Below are 21542 nucleotides of genomic sequence, written 5' to 3' on the forward strand. Positions count from 1 at the left end.
TGGCCAGGATGGTGTGGGTCTTTGATGACGTTGGCTGCCTTTTTGAGGCAGCGACTACGATGGATCCCTTCGATGGTGGGGAGGTCAGAGTCAGTGGTGGCCTGGGCAGTGTTTACAACTTTTTGCAGCCCCAGGTAGATTATTTGCAACAGTTTCAAGATGATTGGGAGCCACATGACTCCAGTTGAAGAAAATGGGAGCTGGAATATTTTCAGGTCAGTTCATTCACGGACACTGAAGCAGCTTCAGCTGGACCCATCTCCTATTCATAATTAGATCTCGGTTCCAGGACCGATCTCCCATTGACCGGTGGATCCCGGACCTCATAGCAGTGGTGGCTGCACGTTTCATGCATCAGTCTCCTACTTTACAGGCTGGAGACAACTAACCCCCAGCTGCAGTTCTGATCTCCCCAACCCAGCAGATGAGTGGTGTCCGCCCATCCTCTCCCCAGTCCTCACTAACGTTGACAATTCAGACCAGCACTCGGTCATGTGGCTCTCACACCCAACCTCAAATGACCTGATCCTTCAGTAAATGGGGATACCCCGTCAGCAAGTGTGGCCGGCACCCCACACCCCAACACCAGCCCTGCCACCCACTCCTCCCTCCATTACCCTCCCCCTCAGTAAGTGTGGCCAGCACCCCTGACTCTCACCCAGTCCCCTCCCTCACACCTCCCCTCTCACATCCCCCCCCCCCCCCCCCCCCCCCCCTCACTGCCCGGTGCGGCGGCTCTGGGCTGATTGATGGGCGGCCTGTGCCGGGCTGGCCCCGGGTGCTGTTGTTTATAAAGGGGCTGCAGGCGGAGCCGCGGACTCAGTGCGGGCGGAGCACAAGCTGGAGAACTTGTGTGCGGGAGGCAGTGAACATGCAGTGTCCCGCGGCGCCGAGGCTCATCGTGCCGGGGCTGCAGCAGCCGGCCAGCCGGCGCTACAAGACCTTCATGATCGAGGAGATCCTGTGGAGGGAGAGCGGCTCGCTGGTCCGCCCGCTGCCGCTGCCGCTGCGCTCCTGTGCCGGTACGCGCGCTGCTCGCTCCCCTCTCGGTCGCGCCGGGCGCTGCGGGTGCGGGAAACCCCCGGGACGGGACAGCCCAGCCGGGCAGCAGGTTCAACTTCCACCCGCTCACTGTCAGTCAACTCCGGCCGGCAGCACAGAGCGACTCCGACACTTGGCGCTTTGATAGAAGTCCCGGGAGCTTGGTATAGCCGTGCGCCAGGGACGCGCGGAGCCGAACGCAGTGTGTCCACTGACCAGTGTCTGTATCCAGTGTCAACCACTGACCAGTGACACTGTCCAGTGTCTCACACCCCTCGCCAGTGTGACGACACTCTGCTCTATATCACTGGCCGGCGATATCCAGAGCGCGGTGCCATGGAGCCTCCTGCCCCAAGCCATTGGTCAGTGTGACAGTGCCTTGGAGTTAAATACACTGACTAGTGCAACATAATAGAGTTCTACACACCAGTGATCAGTGGCAACAGGATTAAGCCATTCAGTCTTTGAGTCTGCTCCGCTAGTCAGTATTAATCATACATAGATGCTCCATAGATGCTGCTGCACCCGCTGAGTTTCTCCAGCATTTTTGTGTACCTAATTATACAAATGTGTTCCTTACCGCTGCCTGTATCCCCTAATCTCTTTCACCATTAGCACCAAACTTCGTCTGAAATTGTGTTTGGTTTCAACGGCATCCTGTGATGGAAAGGTCCACAGGCTCAACACTTTGGGTGAAGACATTTCTTCTCATGTCCATCCTGAATAGTAACTCCCATGTGCTCGGGTTGTGACCACACCTGGAGTATTGTGTGTGCAGTTTTGGACTCCTAATTTGAGGAAGGACATTCTTGCTATTGAGGGAGTTCATCAGGTTAATTCCCGGAATGGCGGGTTTGTCATATGATGAAAGAATGGAACGGCTGGGCTTGTATCCACTGGAATTTAGAAGGATGAGTGGGTTCTCATAGAAACATATAAAATTATTGAGGGATTGGACAAGCTAGATGCAGGAAACATGTTCCCGATGTTGGGGAGTCCAGAATCAGGAGCCACAGTTTAAGAATAAGGGGAAGGCCATTTAGAACGGAGATGAGGAAAAACTTTTTCACACAGAGAGTTGTGAATTTGTGGAATGTTCTGCCTCAATTCACTGGATGCATTCAAAAGAGAGTTAGATCTTGATTCCGCTCTTAGGGCTAGCGGAATCAAGATATATGGGGACAAGGCAGGAACGGGGTACTGATTGTGGATGATCAACCATGATCACATTGAATGGCTTGAAGGGCCGAACGTGAAGATAGAGAGAGGGCTATGGGTGGAAGGGGACGAGGGGAAGGGAAAGAGGGAGGTTTATAGGGAACTGAGATTCTATGTATTATTTGGAGTTGGAGAATTCAATTCAGCTGGGTTGTAAGCTACCCAAGCATAATATCAGATGCTGTTCCTCCAGTTTACATGTGGCCTCACTATGGCAATGAAGGATGGCCAGGACAGAAAGGTCAGTATGGGAATTGGAAGAGTTAAAATGATTAGCACCTGGGAGATCTAGCAGGACTAGGCAGGCGGAGCACGTGTTCACCAATGTCCTGATCTTTCTTTCCCCCCCCCCCCCCCCCCAAGCAGGACAAGGATAGAGTTCCTCTGATTCTCCCCACCCCCCTCTGCATCCCCATTCTTCAGCATTTCTGCCACCTTCAATCTGATTTCACCACCAGTCACATCATCCTATCCCTTTCTGCTTCCCTTAGAGACCACACACCCCACAATTCCTTGATTCATTCATCTTTTCCCACCAAACCCGTCCATTTCCCAGACACTTTCCCTGCAACTGCAGGAGGTATAAGACACCAAATGCATCAACCCATCACCTTGTTCCTTTCCTCATTTTCCGTAGGCTCATCTCCCATCCCCATGTCCATATTTCCCTTTCATCCCCCCTCTTTCCCCTTCTGCCCATATACCTCCCTCCAGCTTTACACTACACTCCTTATCTGACATCCTTTTGTCTCCTTTTCACCTTTAGCCTTTGTCACTTACTCAACCCATCTGCCAATCACACCCCTTCACCCGTATTCACCTATCACTTGCTTGGCTTTGTCTAACCTCCACCTCTCTTTTTCAGTCCCCCCCCCCCCCCCCCCCACCCCCTACATATCCAAAATGTCTTCTATCCATTCCCTCCACAGATGCCCTCCATCCATTCCCAGCCCCACTGAGTTCCTCCAGCACTTTGTGTTTTGCTCAAGAATCCAATATCTGCAGTTTCTCCTATCTTCATAACCTACATACATGCTTCCATTGACTATTTTACAAAGTCATTCAAGTCCATTACACTTCCTCTTCTACCATCAACATTCTTCCACATTCTGTCACCCGCCTTCAAGTTTCTGCCAGAGGGGATAACCTCACCTTTCTCCGCATTATTCTGCTTCAGCCCTACACTTGCCCACTCACTCAATCTGTCTATGTCTATGTCTATCTGTCTATGTCACTCTGGAAACGTTCTCATCTTCTTCACATCTCACTCTCCCACTCAGCTTTGTGTCATGTGCAAATTTGTTGATGTTGCATTTAATTCCCTCAGCCACCATGTTGACATGCATGGCAAATCGTGCGCATATTTAAACTGCCCTTTTATTCCTGCTGTTTGTATCCTGTTGACAAACCAGTTTTCCATCCAGTGAATGATCACAATCCCAGTGCTCTAACTTTGCCCAGGAATCTCATGTGGGATGTGGTAACAGCTTTTGTGAATGTCCATAGTCAGAGAGTGATACAGTGTGGAAACAGGGCCTTCAGCCCAACTTGCCAACACCGGCCAACATGTCCCAGCTACACTAGTCCCACCTGCCCATGTTTGGTCCATATCTCTCCAAACCTGTCCTATCCATGTACCTGTCTAACTGTTTCTTAAATGTTGGGATAGTCCCTGCCTCAACTGCCTCCTCTGGCAGCTTGTTCCATCCACCCTCCACCCTTTGTGTGAAAATGTTACCCCTCAGATTCCTATTAAATTTGAATAAGTTAGGTCTTTATTCTCTGGAGCGCAGAAGGTTAAGGGGGGACTTGATAGAGGTCTTTAAAATGATGAGAGGGATAGACAGAATTGATGTGGACAAGCTTTTCCCTTTGAGAATAGGGAAGATTCAAACAAGAGGACATGACTTCAGAATTAAGGGACAGAAGTTTAGGGGTAACATGAGGGGGAACATCTTTACTCAGAGAGTGGTAACGGTGTGGAATGAGCTTCCAGTGGAAGTGGTGGAGGCAGGTTTGTTGGTATCATTAAAAATAAATTGGATAGGCATATGGATGAGAAGGGAATGGAGGGTTATGGTATGAGTGCAGGCAGGTGGGACTAAGGGAAAATAATTGTTCGGCACGGACTTGTAGGGCCGAGATGGCCTGTTTCCGTGCTGTAATTGTTATATGGTTAAATCTTTCCCTCTTCACCTTGAACCTATGTCCTCTGGACCTCGATTCTCTGGGCAAGAGATTCTGTGCATCTACCCAATCTATTCCTCTCATGATTTTATACACCTCAATAAGATCACCCTCATCCTTCTGTGCTCCAAGGAATAGAGTCCCAGCCTACTCAACCTATCCCTATAGCTCAGTCCCTCTAGCCCTGGCAACATTCTTGTAAATCTTCTCTGAACACTTTCCAGCTTGACAACATCTTTCTTATAACATGGTGCCCAGAACTGAACATAATACTCTAAATGCGGCCTCACCAACGTCTTATACAACTGCAACATGACCTCTCAACTTCTATACTCAATACACTGACTGATGAAGACCAATGTGCCAAATGCCTTTTTCATTTCCAGATATACCAATCCAATCCAATCCAACTTTATTTGTTAAGCGCTTTAAGACAACCAATGTTGACCAAAGTGCTGTACAGAAGAATAAACAAGACATCATAAACAGACAACATAACAGAACATAACATAACAGCTCGCATAAAGCGCAAAAATTACATATGAAATACAACAATAAATTAAAAGACATAAAACACGAGTAAAAATAATAACCACGCAATAAAGCAATCAAAATAAGAAATTAAATCAAGTAAATAAAGTCGACATCTTACTGGGTATCAAAGGCCACGGAGAAGAGATGGATTTTAAGAAGTGATTTAAAAACAGACAGAGAAGAGGCCTGTTTAATGTGGCGAGGCAGATCGTTCCATAATTTGGGTGCCGACACAGCAAAGGCACGGTCCGCTCTGAGCTTCCGCTTAGTTTTAGGCCCACTATTACCACACCATTGTTTTTCACCATTCACTCTACCAAATACTTAAGCATGATTCTGACCTTGGGTGGTCTCTATGTGGAGACTGCATGTTTGCCCTGTGATTGCTTGTGGTTTCCTCTGGGTGCTATGATTTCCTCCCACATCCCAAAGATGTACGAGTTTGTAGGTTAATTGGCCTTGTGTAAATTGTCCCAAGTGCATTGTGAGTGGACGACCAAGTAGGATTACATAGAATTGGTTGAATGGGTAGTCAGTATGGACTCGGTGGGCTGAAGGATCTGTTTCCAAGTTGTATCTCTAAAACTAAACACATGCCCATTTCCTCAAATAACCAGGAATGTAAATGATCAAGCCTAAGGGATTTTTCAGTCTTCAATCCTATCAATTTCCCTAACATAATTTCTCTGCCACTAGTTCACTCTTCTCAATATATTGGTTCATAAAGTTGTCAATATACATTCCAGTAATTCCTCCTCCATGGTGTTGTTACTGACAGCATTGTTAACCTATTTTATGCACACATTAAAGTCACCTATGATTAAATTGTACTTTGAATTCCTCCAAAACAGTTTCGGTAGCCCAAGAATTTTAATTTCTTCACTTTACGCATTCCTCAGGCCACGTGTTTACCTTATTTAATCATCTATTTTTACTCTGGCTAGCATGTGCCATTGGTAGTAATCCTGAGATTACTATCTTTAGGTGCTATTTTTTTTAATTTACTTCTGAGCTCCCTGTATTAAACTTGTAGGACTTCATTCCTTTTATTACCAGAATCATGCCTGACATTTTTTAAGGATATAAGGTATGATACGATACGATAGAATTTTATTTATCGCAAGAGGGAAATTAGTCTGCCAACAGTCATGGAACGCAACAAGATACATGAAATTAAAGTGATGAGTGGAAAGTCCAGGATTGGGGGTGTGTAAAGATTGGGGAGGGGAGATAGGGGAGTCAGTCTACCCCATAACAGAAGGGGGAGTTGTACAGTTTGATAGCCACAGGGAAAAGGGATCTCCTGTGGCATTCTGTGCTCAGATACATACCATGGTTACTGATTCTCTCTTTCCCCTGTTGAGGCACACTGAGACAACATCCCATTCCATTGCATTGCAATTACAGCGGCAGAAACGTGTAGGTGAGTGCTCCCCCTTTCAATCGATTCCCCGATCACTCTTCTCCCCTCCAGTGCAGCACGGTGGTGACTGCAGCCAGTCCTGTACTCCACTATGCACCAGCTTGTCAGTATTCACCTCCACTACCCTGGCCACCTTAACTGGATCCCACTACTGAGCACAGTGAGACCATATTCATTGCAGATCAAAAAAAAAAAGCAAATCTGAAACAAAATCCGGAAATGATGCGGACTTTCGATACAATACGATACGCTAGAACTTTATTCATCCCCGGAGGTTAATTCAGCAGGTCAAGCAGCATCTATGAAGGTAGAAACAGGGTTAATGTTTCAGACTAACATCAGTTTGCCAGCATTTGTAGTTTTTTTACATCAGATAAAATGGTAGCATGGGACTCAGGATTGTTACAAATCAGTGGGATTATAAATTATTCCTGACTCATGCTTTGATTGAGGCCAATCCTCCATCATTAGCTTTATGTTGAGGAGGTGGCCCCTTTCTCCCCCCCTCACGTTCTAAATACTCCCAGCGGGTGAAACGTCCTCTCACCATCTAGCCTGTCAACCCTCAGTTTCAACAAGTTGCCTTATTCTCCTGAACCCTGATCAGCGCATGCCAAATCTGCTCAGCCCCCCCTCCATCAGCACTGCTTCACCCCAGGGGCTAACCACTGGACTTTGCACTGCCCCATAGCAAGTGTATCATCAGCACTTTGTAAATTTGCCTCAGATCCCCCCTACTTCTAAACCTCTTGCCCCTTCCAATAAAGACCAACATTCCATTAACCTTAGAAACAAGGAACTGCAGATTCTGGTTTACAAAAAAAAGGCCACCAAGTGCTGGAGTAATTCAGCGGGTCAAGGCAGCAATCTTGAGAGCATGGGTATGTGATGTTTTGGGTCGTGACCCTTCTTCAGACCGATTGTAACTGATTCAGGCAATCATTCTGAAGAAGGCTCCCGACCCAAAACATCACCTTTACATAATTTCCAGCGGTGCGGCCCGACCCACTGAGTTGCTCCAGCACTTTGTGTCTTCTTTTTATTTCATTAACCTTCTTCATTACTTGCTGTACCTACATGTCTGCTGTTTGTGCTTCATGCATTTGGACCCTCCATGCCTTTGTATAGTTGCAATGTAAATACAAATCAGTTTTCCCATTCTATTTTCAAAAGTAGATGCTCCACATTCCTCCACATCTGCAAACCACTTTCATGACCAAGGTAATGTTGCAGGCTGTCGATTGTCCTCACAGCTTGGTTAACCAACCTCTCCTTGTGAGATGAAAAAGAGGGCAAAACAAAAAGTGAATATGTGGCAAAAAAAGAGAAGAGAGCAAGTAAAAGATAGAAAAAGGGAAAAAATGATTATTTAATTGACGCAAAATAAAATCTGAATTAACTTTTGGCTACTGTACATTTGCCTGTAGTGGGTATTAACTCCACCAACAGGGTGAGACCAAATACAAACTAGAGGAACAGTACCTCATATTCTGCTTGGGTAAGCTGCAACCCAACAGCATGAACATTTAAACCTCCAATTTCAGGTAAACTCCTCCTCTACTGTCGTCCTAATGGCCTAATTCTACTACTATCGTTTATGACTTTCTGACCTTCCCCTGTACACACTTCCAACTGAACCCCATCCCCCCCCCCCCCCCCCCCCCCCCCCCAAATACTTACCCCTCCTCTCCCTCTGTAAATCCAGACTCTGTGATTATTAGCCAACATTCTAACATTGAACTAAACATGCAGGGGTATTCGATATTCAGGAAGGATAGACAGAAATGAAGAGGAGGTGGGGTGGCATTGCTGGTTAAAGCAGAGGTTAATGCAATAGCAGGGAGGAACATTCGCCTGGATGCTGTAGAATCGGTATGGGTAGAACAGTGAAATAACCAAGGGCAGAAAACGCTTGTTGGAGTTGTATACAGACCACCAAACAGCAGTAGGTTGAGGATAGCATTGAGCAGGAAATTAGGGATGCGTGTAGCAAAGGTCCAGCGGTTATCATGGGTGACTTTAATCTACATATAGATTGGGCCAACCCAAATTGGTAGCAGCGTTGAGGAGGAGGACACAGGAGTGACCTGTCTGGTGAAAAAATAAAACTGGGAAGGCGGCTCAACCGTGGCTGACGAGGGAAGTCAAGGATAGTGTTAAATCCATGGAGGAGGCATATAAATTGGCCAGAAGAAGCAGCAAACCAGAGGACTGCGAGATATTTAGAACAGAGGAGGACAAAGGGGTTAATTAAGAGGAGGTGGGGGGGGGGGGGGGGGGGGGGGGGGAGAGCATGAAAGAAAGCTTGCAGAGAATATAAAAACTGACTGTACAAGCTTATTTAGGTAAGTAAAAAGGATACGATTAGTGAAGACGAATGTAGGTCCCTTGCAGTCAGAGACGGGTGAATTTATATTGGGGAACAAGGAAATGGCAGAACAGTTAAATGAGTACTTTGGTTCTGTCTTCTCTAAGAAAGACACAAGCAATCTCCCAGAAATACTATGGGACCGAGGATCTAGTGGGAGGAACTGAACGGAATCCACATTATTCCGAAAATGGTGTTTGGTAAAGTGTTGGGACAAGGCAGAGAAATCCCCAGTGCCTGATGGTCTGCATCCCAGAGTATTCAAGGAGATTGCCCTCTCATGTCCTAGTTTAATTCTAACAGATACCCTGATGTTCTGAGAGGAACTCACTCCAAAGCAGGGGTCGGCAACCCGGATCTGCCTACGTGCCGGGTCCTGGGTCTGTGAGCGGTTGGAGGGCCACATCTATCACCATATTTAATAAACGTTGACATATTTATATATTTAAGAAATATTATGTCTAATGAACATAGGAGTTAGTTTGAGACACTGAATTTGAAACAACCGTTAAGATTCTTAGGGTAGACAAAAATGCTGGAGAAACTCAGCGGGTGAGGTAGCATCTATGGAATCTTAAGATCAACTTTGTGTTTATAGTGCAAAAACAATGATTTAATTTAACACAACCATTTGACACATTTTAACATAAGCATCGACTACAGTGGAATCAACATTCCTCACTGTGACAACGGCCCGATGTTCAGACCATCTCGTCGGGATGATCGAAACACCGGCGTTGGGACGGGTTGCAACACAACAAGAAATGTTTTCCCCTATTCCCTGCCTCCTCCCCACATAAAACATATGGAAACACCAAAACATACCCTTAACACACACTCAAAACAACAAAAACAGAGAAGGGCCATGACAGGCAGCTTGGGAGACGGCCATTACGGACTCACCCCTCCCTGTCTGCTGGCCAGAATGGTTCCGGAGCAAAAAAAAATGACCGCGGGCCGGATGATTTTGAGTTACGGGCCGCGTTCGACCCGCGGGCCACAGGTTGCCAATACCTGCTCCAAAGGTTGGAATAAGATGATGATGTTGGTGTCCAAGGATACTCAAAGGAACAAGTTGCCTGAGTGAGTCAGGGTCACCCCAGCTCAGTCTGTAATGGCCAAAGTCAATGATAACACAACCACCCATTTCTGAGAGGGTGGAGTTGCAGACTTTGCAGATGGTAGCTTTAGTTTGTGAATGACAATTTATGTTACTGAACTCCCACTATACGGATGAGGGAGAATGAGCAATCTGGTGTTGGGTTATGCTGGAGCGGACTGTGATGCGGTGGGCATTATCTGTCCATTTACTGCAGCTGACAACCCTGAGTTATATTGGCATCAGCCTATTTCGTTCTGTCCACGGGTGCTACACATATTGTGTGCATCTTCTGCAAGTCTTGTCTTCGGTTTCTATCTATTCTGATTAGTTGTCACATTATCAATGGCCTGTATACAGTAAGCAAGGATATGTAAGGCCAGACAGCACTTGCTGGAGGCAGGAGATTGGAGACTTTACATTTGTGCTCCCTGGTTTCTCATTGCTTGTATGTTTATAACATGGATTCTCAATGCCAGATAATGATTCAGACCAAATGCCAATGGGTTCAAGGCCGACTGAGCTGTGGCCCTGTTTGCAGATGCTTTGTGCTGTGATAACTCCAGCAGTATTTCTCCACATCCTGGGAGAATGGGGGTGAAGAGGAGGAAGAGAAGGAAGAGAAGGTAAAGAGGCAGGGAGGAGAAGGAAGAGAGAGGATAGTGAAGGGCAGAAGGCCAGGAAGAGGGGAGAAAGGGGAAATTAATGGAATGACTTTCTAAGACAGGAAGTTTTAAGGTGTTTTGAAAATCAGACCTTTTAGTTAGTTTAGAGATACAACATGGAAACATACCCTTCAGCCCACCGAGTCCACACCAACCTTCGATCACCCGTTCACACTAGTTCTATGCTATCCCACTTTCTCATCCACTACGGGCAATTTACGGAGGCCAGATAACCTACAAACCTGCACGTCTTTGGGATGAAATGTTTCTAGGGTGAAATATTTCCCAGGCCGTTAAAAGAAGCAAGCATGAAATAAAGGAGAAATAGTTTCAGCTATTTCTGCTGAAATTAAAATTGGTTGTGGAGCTGCTGATGAGAAGAAAAAGTATAGATTGCAAGAACATGGTAAATTGAAAAGAACAATAGCAAATCGAAGGTAGACAAAAGTGCTCGAAAAACTCAGCGGGTGGAGCAGCATCTATGGAGCGAAGGAAATAGGCAACTTTTCGGGCAATGTGCCTATTTCCTTCGCTCCAGGACAAGATAATAAACAATAAATGGAAGGATATTGAGTGGTGTAAAGAAAAAGAGACATTATGGTTCTTTAAAGGTAATAGGACAGAATGAATGGGAGGCCCTAGGGAGTGTGGTAGAACAGAAGGAATCTGCCGGATGTCCAAGGGTCTCTGATAGTGGCACCACAAGTAGATACGGTGTACAGAATATAAGAGCAGGGAGTTACAGTACAACTTTACATAACATTGGTCAGGTCACGGTTGGAGCACGGTGTACAGTGTCAGGGTGTGATGCAGAGGAGCTTCATCACCAGGTTCTTTGAGATGCAGTGATGAAGTGAAGTGAATTGAATAAATGTTATTAGCCAAGTATGTATACATACAAGGAATTTGCCTTGGTGCTTTGCTCGCATATACAGTAACATGATATACAGTATACAATTAAGAATAAAACATTATAATTTAAACATATGAAGAATAAAATACCAGAGCAAAAGGAGGCTACAGACTTTTGGTTGTTGAGTAGAGCTGCTGCTAGTGGTGGCTTTGACAGTCCGGAGTCGCCTTCCAGAGGGAAGTGCTTCAAAGAGTTTGTGGCCAGGGTGAGAGGGGTTAGAGATGATCTTGCCCGCTCGCTTCCTGGCCACTGCAGTGTACAGTTCATCGATGGGGGGAAGGTTGCAGCCAACAACCTTCTTGGCTGATCAAACGAGACTGGGTAGGCTGCGTTTCCTTTCCGTGGAGTTCAGAGTGAGGGATGACCTGACTAAGGGGCAAATTTATGAGGGTATTGATACTGAACTGGGAAAAAAAACATTTCACAACAGAGGTATATAAAACAAGAAGGCAAAGGTTTGGTGGTAAATGAGAAATAGTATTGAGGGATCGGAGGAAGAACCTTTGCACTCAGAGGTGGCTGGAATTTGGAATGGACTGGCGGTGTGAATGGTGACAACTGAGGCTCTTAAAGCATTGTAAATATATGTGGGTGGACACTTGAATTGCCAGCTTCTAGACCATGTGCAGGTAAATGGGATGAAGATTACACTGTTGCATTGAGTGCTGAGGTCTAGGGCCAATGGGGATTTATTTTGGGGAGTAAGGGAATGGAAGAAGATTAAACGATTACAGTACATCTGCCTTCACAATGATGCACAAAACCTGCCAAGTATATTAGAGAACCCAAGAATGAAGACCTGAAGAAAATAAGGATTAATCTAAACATAGCAGCAGACAAATTGATAGATCTGAATATCTACATTCTAGCATTTTGATGGAGACTCCTTTATAACTACAGATAGTTAATGCTCTGGTTGATATCTTCCACAGTTCCAAAGGTTCATGGATTATTCCTGTGTCTAGGAGGGTAGGAAATGTGACCTCATCCTTCAAAAAAGGAGGGAGAGGTAAAACAGAAACTGCCAATCTGTTGGTCTAATGTCTGTGGTAGGGAAAGCACCAGAATCTACAAGGAGAGACATAATTATAGATCACCTTTTAAAAAAATACCAGGATTGGGCTGAGTCAACATGGATTTATGATTGCAGAATCATGTTTGACAAATCTACTGGAGTTCATTGAGGATGTGAACCAATGGATGTGGTGTGCGAGGATTTTTGGAAGGTTTTTGATGAGTTCTTGTTCAATAAGAATAGAACATATGGAATCAGGTAAAATTATTAACAGACAAAAAGCGAAGAGTGCACATCAATAGGGATGTCTCCAGTTATCGGGCTGTGACTCATTAGGCACCACAGGAACTGAAACGGGGATCAGCTCTTCACAATTACTGTCAACTGTCTGGCTGAGGAGATAAAATATTTAATGAGGCATGTGTAGAACGGAACTGTGGATTTTGGGTTAAATCGAAGATAGACACAAAGTGCTGGAGTATCACAGGCAGCATCTCTGGAGAGGCATGGGTGACGTTTCGGGTCGAGACCCTTCATCAGACTGATCAATAAGAGGCATATTGTGAGTTTATAGGAGGATGTGAAGGGAATATAGACAAACTGAAAAGTTGACAAGACAGCAGATGGGAAAATTTCATGGTGTCCATTCTTGGTGAACGTAACAGAAATTAGAGCATGAATGGTGAAAGATCTGGTGCTGTGGATGTTCATTGGGACCAGGGAGAGCTGGTCGCTGGTTTTACCGGTAGGCGGCGCGGCTCTGGCCAGCAGCGGCCTCTGCAGCCTGTCCGCGTTTTTATTATTTTTTGTCTGTGTTTTAATGTAGTTTTTGTTATTTTATGTTGGGGGTGTGTGTGTGGGGGGGGGGGGGGGGGTGGGGGGGGGGGGGGGGGAAAACTTTTTGAATCTCTCCCTGCACTGGAGACCCGACCTTTTCTCGTCGGGTCTCAGGTGTCGTTGAGGCCGCAACGAGGAGCGGCCTCCAACAGGAAGAAGCCGGGGACTCAGGTGTCGACTCACCGTTGCCGTCGCGGAGCTGGCCGAGTCCGGAGCGGGTGGAGCGGTGGAGGAGCGCTGCTGCTGCTGCTGCTGCTGCTGCTGCTACCGGAGAGTCGGAGGCTCCAACGACGGGTCTGTGGACGACGGCACCGGGAGCCCACGGCTCCCTGGAGGGAGACCGCTTTTCGGGGCTCTCGCAACGGCGACTTCTCCCGCCCGAGTTGCGGGGCTGAAGAGCTCCTGGAGCGGGGCCTAACATCACCGCCCCGCGCGGCTGGAATGGCCGCGGACTCTGCGAGCGCACACCGGGGGCTCCAACACCAAGACCCGGTGTGCGACCTCGCACCACCCGGCGTGGCTTCAATGGCCGCGGGACAATCGCCATCGCCAGCCGGGGGCTATGACTTTGACTCTGACATCGGGGGGGGGAGAGTGCAGTGGAGAGATAAGTTTATTTGGCCTTCCATCACAGCTATGTGATGGTTGTTTATGTTAAATGTAATTATGTTGTGTCTGGGGTCTATTTGTGTGTAATGTATGGCTGCAGAAACGGCATTTCGTTTGGACCTCCAGGGGTCCAAATGACAATTAAATTGACTCTTGACTCTTGACTCTTGACTCTTGAGAGCTTATACACATGTTGCTGAATGCAGGTGCAACAGGCAATAAGGGAGACAATTGCTTTTGCGACTTTATAACTCGAGGTTTGACAACCAAGGAATCTTATTGCATTTGTATAGTGCCTTGGTGAGACCACAACCTGGAGGATTTAATACAGTTTTAGTCAACTAACCTAAATAGACTTGCACTGTCTACAGTGTAAAAGGATGAAGGAAATGTAATTGAAACTTACAAAACCATTAAAGAGTTTGGCAGGCCAGACGCATGAAGAGTGTTTTCCCTCAATATATGAAAAATAAAGAAAAATACCTGAAATAACAAAGTACAAGAACTTAGAGACTGAGTAGTTGTTCTTTAGAGGAGTTATTCGATAAGCATTTGGTTTCCAAATCTGAGGAAGGACATTATTGCAATAGAGGGAGTGCAGAGAAGGTTCACCAGACTGATTCCTGGGATGTCAGGACTGTCTTATGAAGAAAGACTGGATAGACTTGGTTTATACTCTCTAGAATTTAGGAGATTGAGAGGGGATCTTATAGAAACTTACAACATTCTTAAGGGGTTGGACAGGCTAGATGCAGGAAGATTGCTCCTGATGTTGGGGAAGTCCAGGACAAGGGGTCACAGCTTAAGGATAAGGGGGAAATCCTTTAAAACCGAGATGAGAAGAACTTTTTTCACACAGAGAGTGGTGAATCTCTGGAACTCTCTGCCACAGAGGGTAGTCGAGGCCAGTTCATTGGCTATATTTAAGAGGGAATTAGATGTGGCCCTTGTGGCTAAGGGGATCAGAGGGTATGGAGAGAAGGCAGGTACGGGATACTGAGTTGGATGATCAGCCATGATCATATTGAATGGCGGTTCAGGCTCGAAGGGCCGAATGGCCTACTCCTGCACCTAATTTCTATGTTTCTATGTTTCATAGATGCGGAGAAGACTTTATTATGAATACTGAATGTAGTGCACTAAATTGAAAGAAGTGCAAGTATATTGCTGTTTCATACACAAGGAATATTTGTGTCCTTGAATACAGGAGTGGTAGTGACCCAAATATTCCTTCTTGGTTTGCTTGTGGATGTGCCAAGAGATGGGGTATAATTCTGGGACCTTGGACTCAGCACTATCCACTGGACTTCACTCCTCCAGTCAGTGAGGCTAGGTGACAATGCCCCCTCCACAATAATCATCACACTGGTTACCCACTGGTTACTCAGCCCTTGCTATGCTTCCCTGTACACACTAGAATTTGTGTGGTCAAATTCCACTTCAACTCCATCTACAAGTTTACAGATGATACTATAGCACATCTACACTTTGTTATGGCAAGGCCGCATGAAATTGCAGAGAGTTGTGGATGTAACCCTGTCCATCACATAGACCAGCTTCCCCTCCATTGACTCCTTCTACAATTCCTACTGCCTCACGAAAGCAGCCAACATAATCAAGGAGCCCTCCCGCCTTAGTCAGACTCTCTTCTTCCTCTCCCCAATGGCATATGGTTTGAAACCATATGCCATTAGATTCAGGAACAGCTTCCATCCTGTTGTCAGATCCTTTCACAGGTTATGGGTCAAATACTGGAAGGTGGGATTAATATGATGGGTGGTCATTGGTTGGTGTGAATATGTGGCTTTTTTTATGCAGTATGACTCCAGAACACAGAGAACAGAACACACTTTCCATGTCTCCATGGTTCACACTTCGATCTCCATCAACACCCACTCCCCTTGTTATACTACCTTTACTAACTTGTACAACTGCATCATGATATCCCAACCTTTCTTTTCAATACCTTTTGTCACCTGACACATCACTCGCAGGGAGCCTTGCAACTGTCCTCCCAAATCTCTCTGTTCCACAGCACTCCCCAGGGCTCCACCATTTACTGTGTAAGTTCCGCCTTGGTTTGAGATATCAAAGTGCAACACCTCACACTTGTCAGAGTTAAATTCAATTTGTTATTCCTTAGCCCACCTTTTCAACTGATCTAGTTCCAAGAGTGAAAAGTGTTTAATTGTCATATACATCGAAAATGGAACAATGACATTCTTACTTGCTTAGCAGGCCCATTAATGCCATAACACAAGAAATAAATATTTGATAATCAATAATACAATGAATTATCAGTAACGCTGGGTACCCGGACCATAATCGTGAAAATTAAAGTACTGTTTAGTGTAACCAAAACAAAGACTGGCCAGAGTAGTGTGGGTCTTTGATGACATTAGCAGACTTTTTGAGGCAGCACTTACCATAAATCGATGGTGAGATTGATACCTCAGCTTGACTGGCAATGTCCACCATTTTCTGCAGTCTCCTTCACTCCTGGGTGTTACCCAATCAGACTTTGATGCAGCCACGGTACATCGGGAGAAATACGATAGAGTATATGGCAACATGCCGAACCTTCTGAAACTTTTAAGGGACTTGAATGGCAGGAACTTGAAGCTGGTGACTTTCTTCACATCTTGTTGCAAACTTAGATATCCTTCCTCACTGTCACTGTACCACAAATGTTAGTGTCATCTGCAATATTGTCATCTAACCATTAATGTAGATGAAAAATACTAATGGACCCAACACTAACCCCAGTGGCAGACAAGTGGTCACAGGCCTCCAGTAGGAGAAACAGCCCTCCTCAACTACCCGTTTACTCCTCTCTCCAGGTTAATTTGAATCCATTTGGCTAGTTCACCTTGGATTCCAGAATAGCCTACCATGCGGGACCTTGTTAAATTTCACATAGACACTGCCATGCCCTCATCAATCAACTTGGTGATCTCTTCAAAAAACTCTCAAAGTTGTGACACAATTTCCCAGGCGCTAAGCCAAACTGGCCATCTCTAATCTGGTCTTGCTTTATATCATCCGGTAGTAAATCATGGAGTCATAGAGATACAACATAAAAATAGGCTCTTCTGCTCACCATGTCCACGCCAACCATTGTACCCATGTGTGCTAATCCAGTTTAGTCGCATTTAACCCCTCCCTTTCTGTACCGTGGCAATTCCAGTGCTCACTGTGAAGCATCTTACACGGTGCGTCACTCTTTCACAGTGAGTTCCAGATTACAATCACTCTTTGGATGAAGACGTTTTTCTTCAGATCCCCTGTAAATGTTTTACCTTCACTCTAAACCTAAGCCCGCTAGTTTTGGATAGCACTGCCATGGGTTAAGGTTTCATACCATCTATGCCTCGACTTTTGGAGCATGTCCTCCATCAGGTTCCCCGCATCCTCCTTCATTCCACGTAGAGCATGGTGGCAGGTAAAGCCCCTGTCTCATAGCTGCAACTACATGGGTTAAATCCTGAATTTGGCTACTTTCTACGTGGTGTTTGCTCATTCTCTCCGTGACCTGCATGGAATTCCCAGAGGTATTTGCATCTCCTGATGATTACGCAATGCTTAATTCTGTTCACAACTCTTCAGTAAATGAAACAGTCTACTTGCATGCAGCAAGACCTAGACAACATTCTGAATTAGGCTGATAAGTGGCAAGTAGCAATCATACATAGAAAAGAAATAGAAATACCTTCTTCAATTTCTGAGAAATTAGCTAACTAATTGAATTAACTTAACTAACTAATTCAATGCATTTACTGTCAATTAATTCCCACCACTAGCATCCTACGGACATCAACTTGCCACACCAATACAGGAGAATATAGCAATACATGGCTACAAGACCAATTCAACTCTTGCAATCAAAGGGCTTCACCTTCAATATTACACAATGCTGAGTGTGATGGAGCACTCTCCACTTACCAGGACCAATACAACTTCAACAACCTTCATGCAGCTTGACACTCTGCTGGCTCACAATTGAGGTGGCATAGTGGCCTAGCTGGTAGAGCTGTCACCTCACAGCGCCAGAGACCCAGGTTTGATCCTCACCGTGAACTGTGCTGTCTGTGTGGAGTTTGCAAGTTCCTGCTATCACCACATGAGTTTCCTCCGGGTGCTCCGGATTCCCCTCACATCCCACAGATGTGTGGGTTTATAGGTTAATTGGCCTCTGTAAATTGTCCCTAGTGTGTGGGGAGTGGATGGGAAAGTGGGATAACATGGAACTAGAGTGAACAGGTTATCTTTAGTTGGCATGGACCTGAAGGGCCAAAGGGCATGTTTTCATGCTATATCTTTCAATTAATCAAAAACTGGGTTCAATCCTGACTACGGGTGCTGCATGCATGGAGTCTGTATGATCTCTCGATGATCTTGTGGGCTTTCTCATTATCCTTTTCCATCCCAAAGATATGCTGTAAATGAGTTGGCTCGACCTGTGTGGGAGAGAAGAGAGCAATAAGGAGGCAATGGGACTGATAGGACTGTCCTCTTGACACCAACATGGAGCTGATGGGCCAATCTGTCTCCTGTGTCACTATAATAGAAGAAAAAGCAGCCTGCCCGATTAGCAACCTTACCCAACACCCTAAACCTTCCCTCCCTCATACACTGTGTTGCCAACTTTCGCTGGTCTCTCCTGAGTCAGACTTCCTATTCTCCCTCACCTGGTGCACACATCTGACCCAGGGCCGGATTTAGATGAAGAGAGGCCCTAGGCTATTCCACTTGTGAGGCCCCTCACAATCCCCTATGTAAGGTCCCTCCCAATCAGCCTATGAAGCCTATAGGTAAATCCGGCCTTGCCGAGGCCCCCTTAGTTCTCAAGGCCTTAAGCTTAAGCTTGTGAAGCTTATACGTAAATCCAGCCCTGATCTGACCTGAAACATCATCTATTCCTTTTCTCCAGAGATGCTGCCTCCAGAGTGCCATCCATTTTGGTGGCAAAAACGGGAAAGCAGACTATTATCTAAATGGTGGCCGATTGGGAAAGGGGGAGATGCAGCGAGACCTGAGTGTCATGGTACACCAGTCATTGAAGGTAGGCATGCAGGTGCAGCAGGCAGTAAAGAAAGCAAATGGTATGTTAGCTTTCATTGCAAAAGGATTTGAGTATAGGAGCAGGGAGGTTCTACGGCAGTTGTACAGGGTCTTGGTGAGACCACACCTGGAGTATTGCGTACAGTTTTGGTCTCCAAATCTGAGGAAGGACATTATTGCCATAGAGGGAGTGCAGAGAAGGTTCACCAGACTGATTCCTGGGATGTCAGGACTGTCTTATGAAGAAAGACTGGATAGACTTGGTTTATACTCTCTAGAATTTAGGAGATTGAGAGGGGATCTTATAGAAACTTACAAAATTCTTAAGGGGTTGGACAGGCTAGATGCAGAAAGATTGTTCCCGATGTTGGGGAAGTCCAGGACAAGGGGTCACAGCTTAAGGATAAGGGGGAAATCCTTTAAAACCAAGATGAGAAGAACTTTTTTCACACAGAGAGTGGTGAATCTCTGGAACTCTCTGCCACAGAAGGTAGTTGAGGCCAGTTCAGATGTGGCCCTTGTGGCTAAGGGGATCAGGGGGTGTGGAGAGAAGGCAGGTACGGGATACTGAGTTGGATGATCAGCCATGATCATATTGAATGGCGGTGCAGGCTCGAAGGGCCGAATGGCCTACTCCTGCACCTAATTTCTATGTTTCTATGTTTCTATGTTACTCCAGCTTTTTGTGTCTATTTTCAGTGTAAACCAACATCTGCAGTTCCTTCCTGCTCACATCTGACTCTCGTGAAGAAATGCCCGAGCCAATATAAACAATGAGACAACAAAACACTCAGAAAATATCAATGGGATTAGCAAATACAATAAGGGTTTCCAGGAGGGATATTATGTCTGGAGTTTTTAGGTTGTAATAGGCAGAATAGATAGAGAAAATCAGTGGATATTGTGTACTCCTCTGCATGGCATTCCTACATTCTCCCTCATCTGCTACTATCCCCATTATCATCTCCCCCATCCAACACCCTCTGTGTTGTATCTTGGGAAGTCTAATCAAGGCAGGAACTTCACTGTGAACAACGGGGCCTAGGGAGTGTTGTAGAGTAGAGTGATCTAAGAGTAGGGCCAGAGTGCCATAAAAAGGCAGCTCAGGCCAAAAGGATAGTGAGGAAGGTTTTTGGCCTGTTGGGTATATGGAACAAACCGCCCGATGGAGTAGTTGAGGCAGGTACAATAACAACATGTAAAGGACATCTGGACAGGCACATAGATAGGAATGGTTTTGAAGGATATGGGCCAGACACAAGCAAATTTTTCTGTGCTCTATGATTATGACTTGACTTCACTGGCCTTAATCACTGAAATGCCCTAACACTGCACCAGTGCTATTTAAATGCAGATTTGTTTTGCGGGATAGTGCAGGGCATAGTTTTTGCGCAGAAGTGATTTGGCAAAATCTAACCGTTCCAGACCAGCAAAATTGGGACTTAATTTAAAGATATGTTTAAGAAAGCTGCAGCCTATAACAGTCGTGGTCCCCCCAGTGTCAGAGTCCATTTCTGCAGTATTTGGGTCAGAATTGTTTCTCAGTTTAGTTTAGAGATACAGCGTGGAAACAGACCCCGCTGAGTCCATGCTGAGTCCACGCTGACCAACGATCACACATACACTAGTTTTATCCAACGCACTAATGCCAATTTACAGAAGCCTGTTAACCTACAAACCTGCACGCCTTTGGGATGTGGGAGGAATCCAGAGCACCTGGAGGAAACCCACATGGTCACAAGGAGAACATGCAAACGCCACCCAGAGAGCATCCGTAGTCAGGATCAAACCCGGGTCACTGGTGCTGTGAGGCAGCCACTCGACCGCTGCACCACTGTGCTGCCCTGAAGAAGGTGTTGCTGGAAAAATAAATTCCAGGAGTTTATACTCAATGCCTGTAGTCTCTGGTTAATGTTAGTCCCCGTGTGCTTCTACAGGGTCTGTGTGTCTGAAGTCTCTGGTTAATGTTAGTCCCCATGTGCTTCTACAGGGTCAGCATTGAGCTCATACCAATCGTTGGCTTTGACACAGCTGTCTCCAGTTCCCACTACAAGGATTCCACACTTTCTGTCCTCCAGTACCACTGGCTTATTATCTCTGGAGAGTGCCAGCAGCGAGAGCAACAGTGACCGGGTTGTCACTCGGTTTAAGAAGCCCCGGAGATGCCGCACCATTTTCACCGAACTGCAGCTCATGGGTCTGGAGAAGAAGTTCCAGAAACAGAAATACCTCTCTACTCCGGACAGGTGAGTGATTGGACAGGACCACAGCGGGGCTGGGTACCAGGAGACGTCTCCAGCAGAGTATCTGGGCCACCAGCGGTGGGGTGAGAGAGTTGGTATCTATCAGGGGAGATGTGTTGGAGGATATCCATGAGGGGTGAGTGGGCTCTTCTCCAGCTGGAAGGGCAAGTGGTGATCCACTGGGAGGGAGGCTGGTGCCTGACAAGTGGCCTTTGAGCAGATGCGCAAGAAGATTGATGATGACAGTGGCAGACATTGTTCACATGGACCTTAGCAATGTCTTTGCCAAGGTTCCACACGGTAGGCGGGTCTGGATGGTTAGATCACAT

At 46.1% G+C, this 21542-nt stretch overlaps 1 protein-coding gene across 2 annotated transcripts in view; it reads left to right on the forward strand.

Moving 5' to 3' along the window:
* The first annotated feature begins 796 nt into the window (after positions 1-796).
* The window catches only part of barx2 (BARX homeobox 2), a 74944-nt gene continuing 54198 nt past the window's right edge, over positions 797-21542 (forward strand). Inside the window, exons 1-2 of one of the 2 annotated variants that reach the window (XM_055660928.1) lie at positions 797-1022; positions 20961-21216. In XM_055660928.1, coding sequence (XP_055516903.1) covers positions 872-1022; positions 20961-21216 — 407 coding nt within the window. In that variant the 5' untranslated portion in view covers positions 797-871. Of the gene's footprint in view, positions 1023-16985; positions 18972-20960; positions 21217-21542 lie in introns of those variants that run through there. The other variant, XM_055660929.1, reaches the window with a different exon arrangement.

The sequence above is a fragment of the Leucoraja erinacea genome, chromosome 32 (assembly GCF_028641065.1).
Source record: "Leucoraja erinacea ecotype New England chromosome 32, Leri_hhj_1, whole genome shotgun sequence".
Lineage (NCBI taxonomy): Eukaryota > Metazoa > Chordata > Chondrichthyes > Rajiformes > Rajidae > Leucoraja > Leucoraja erinaceus.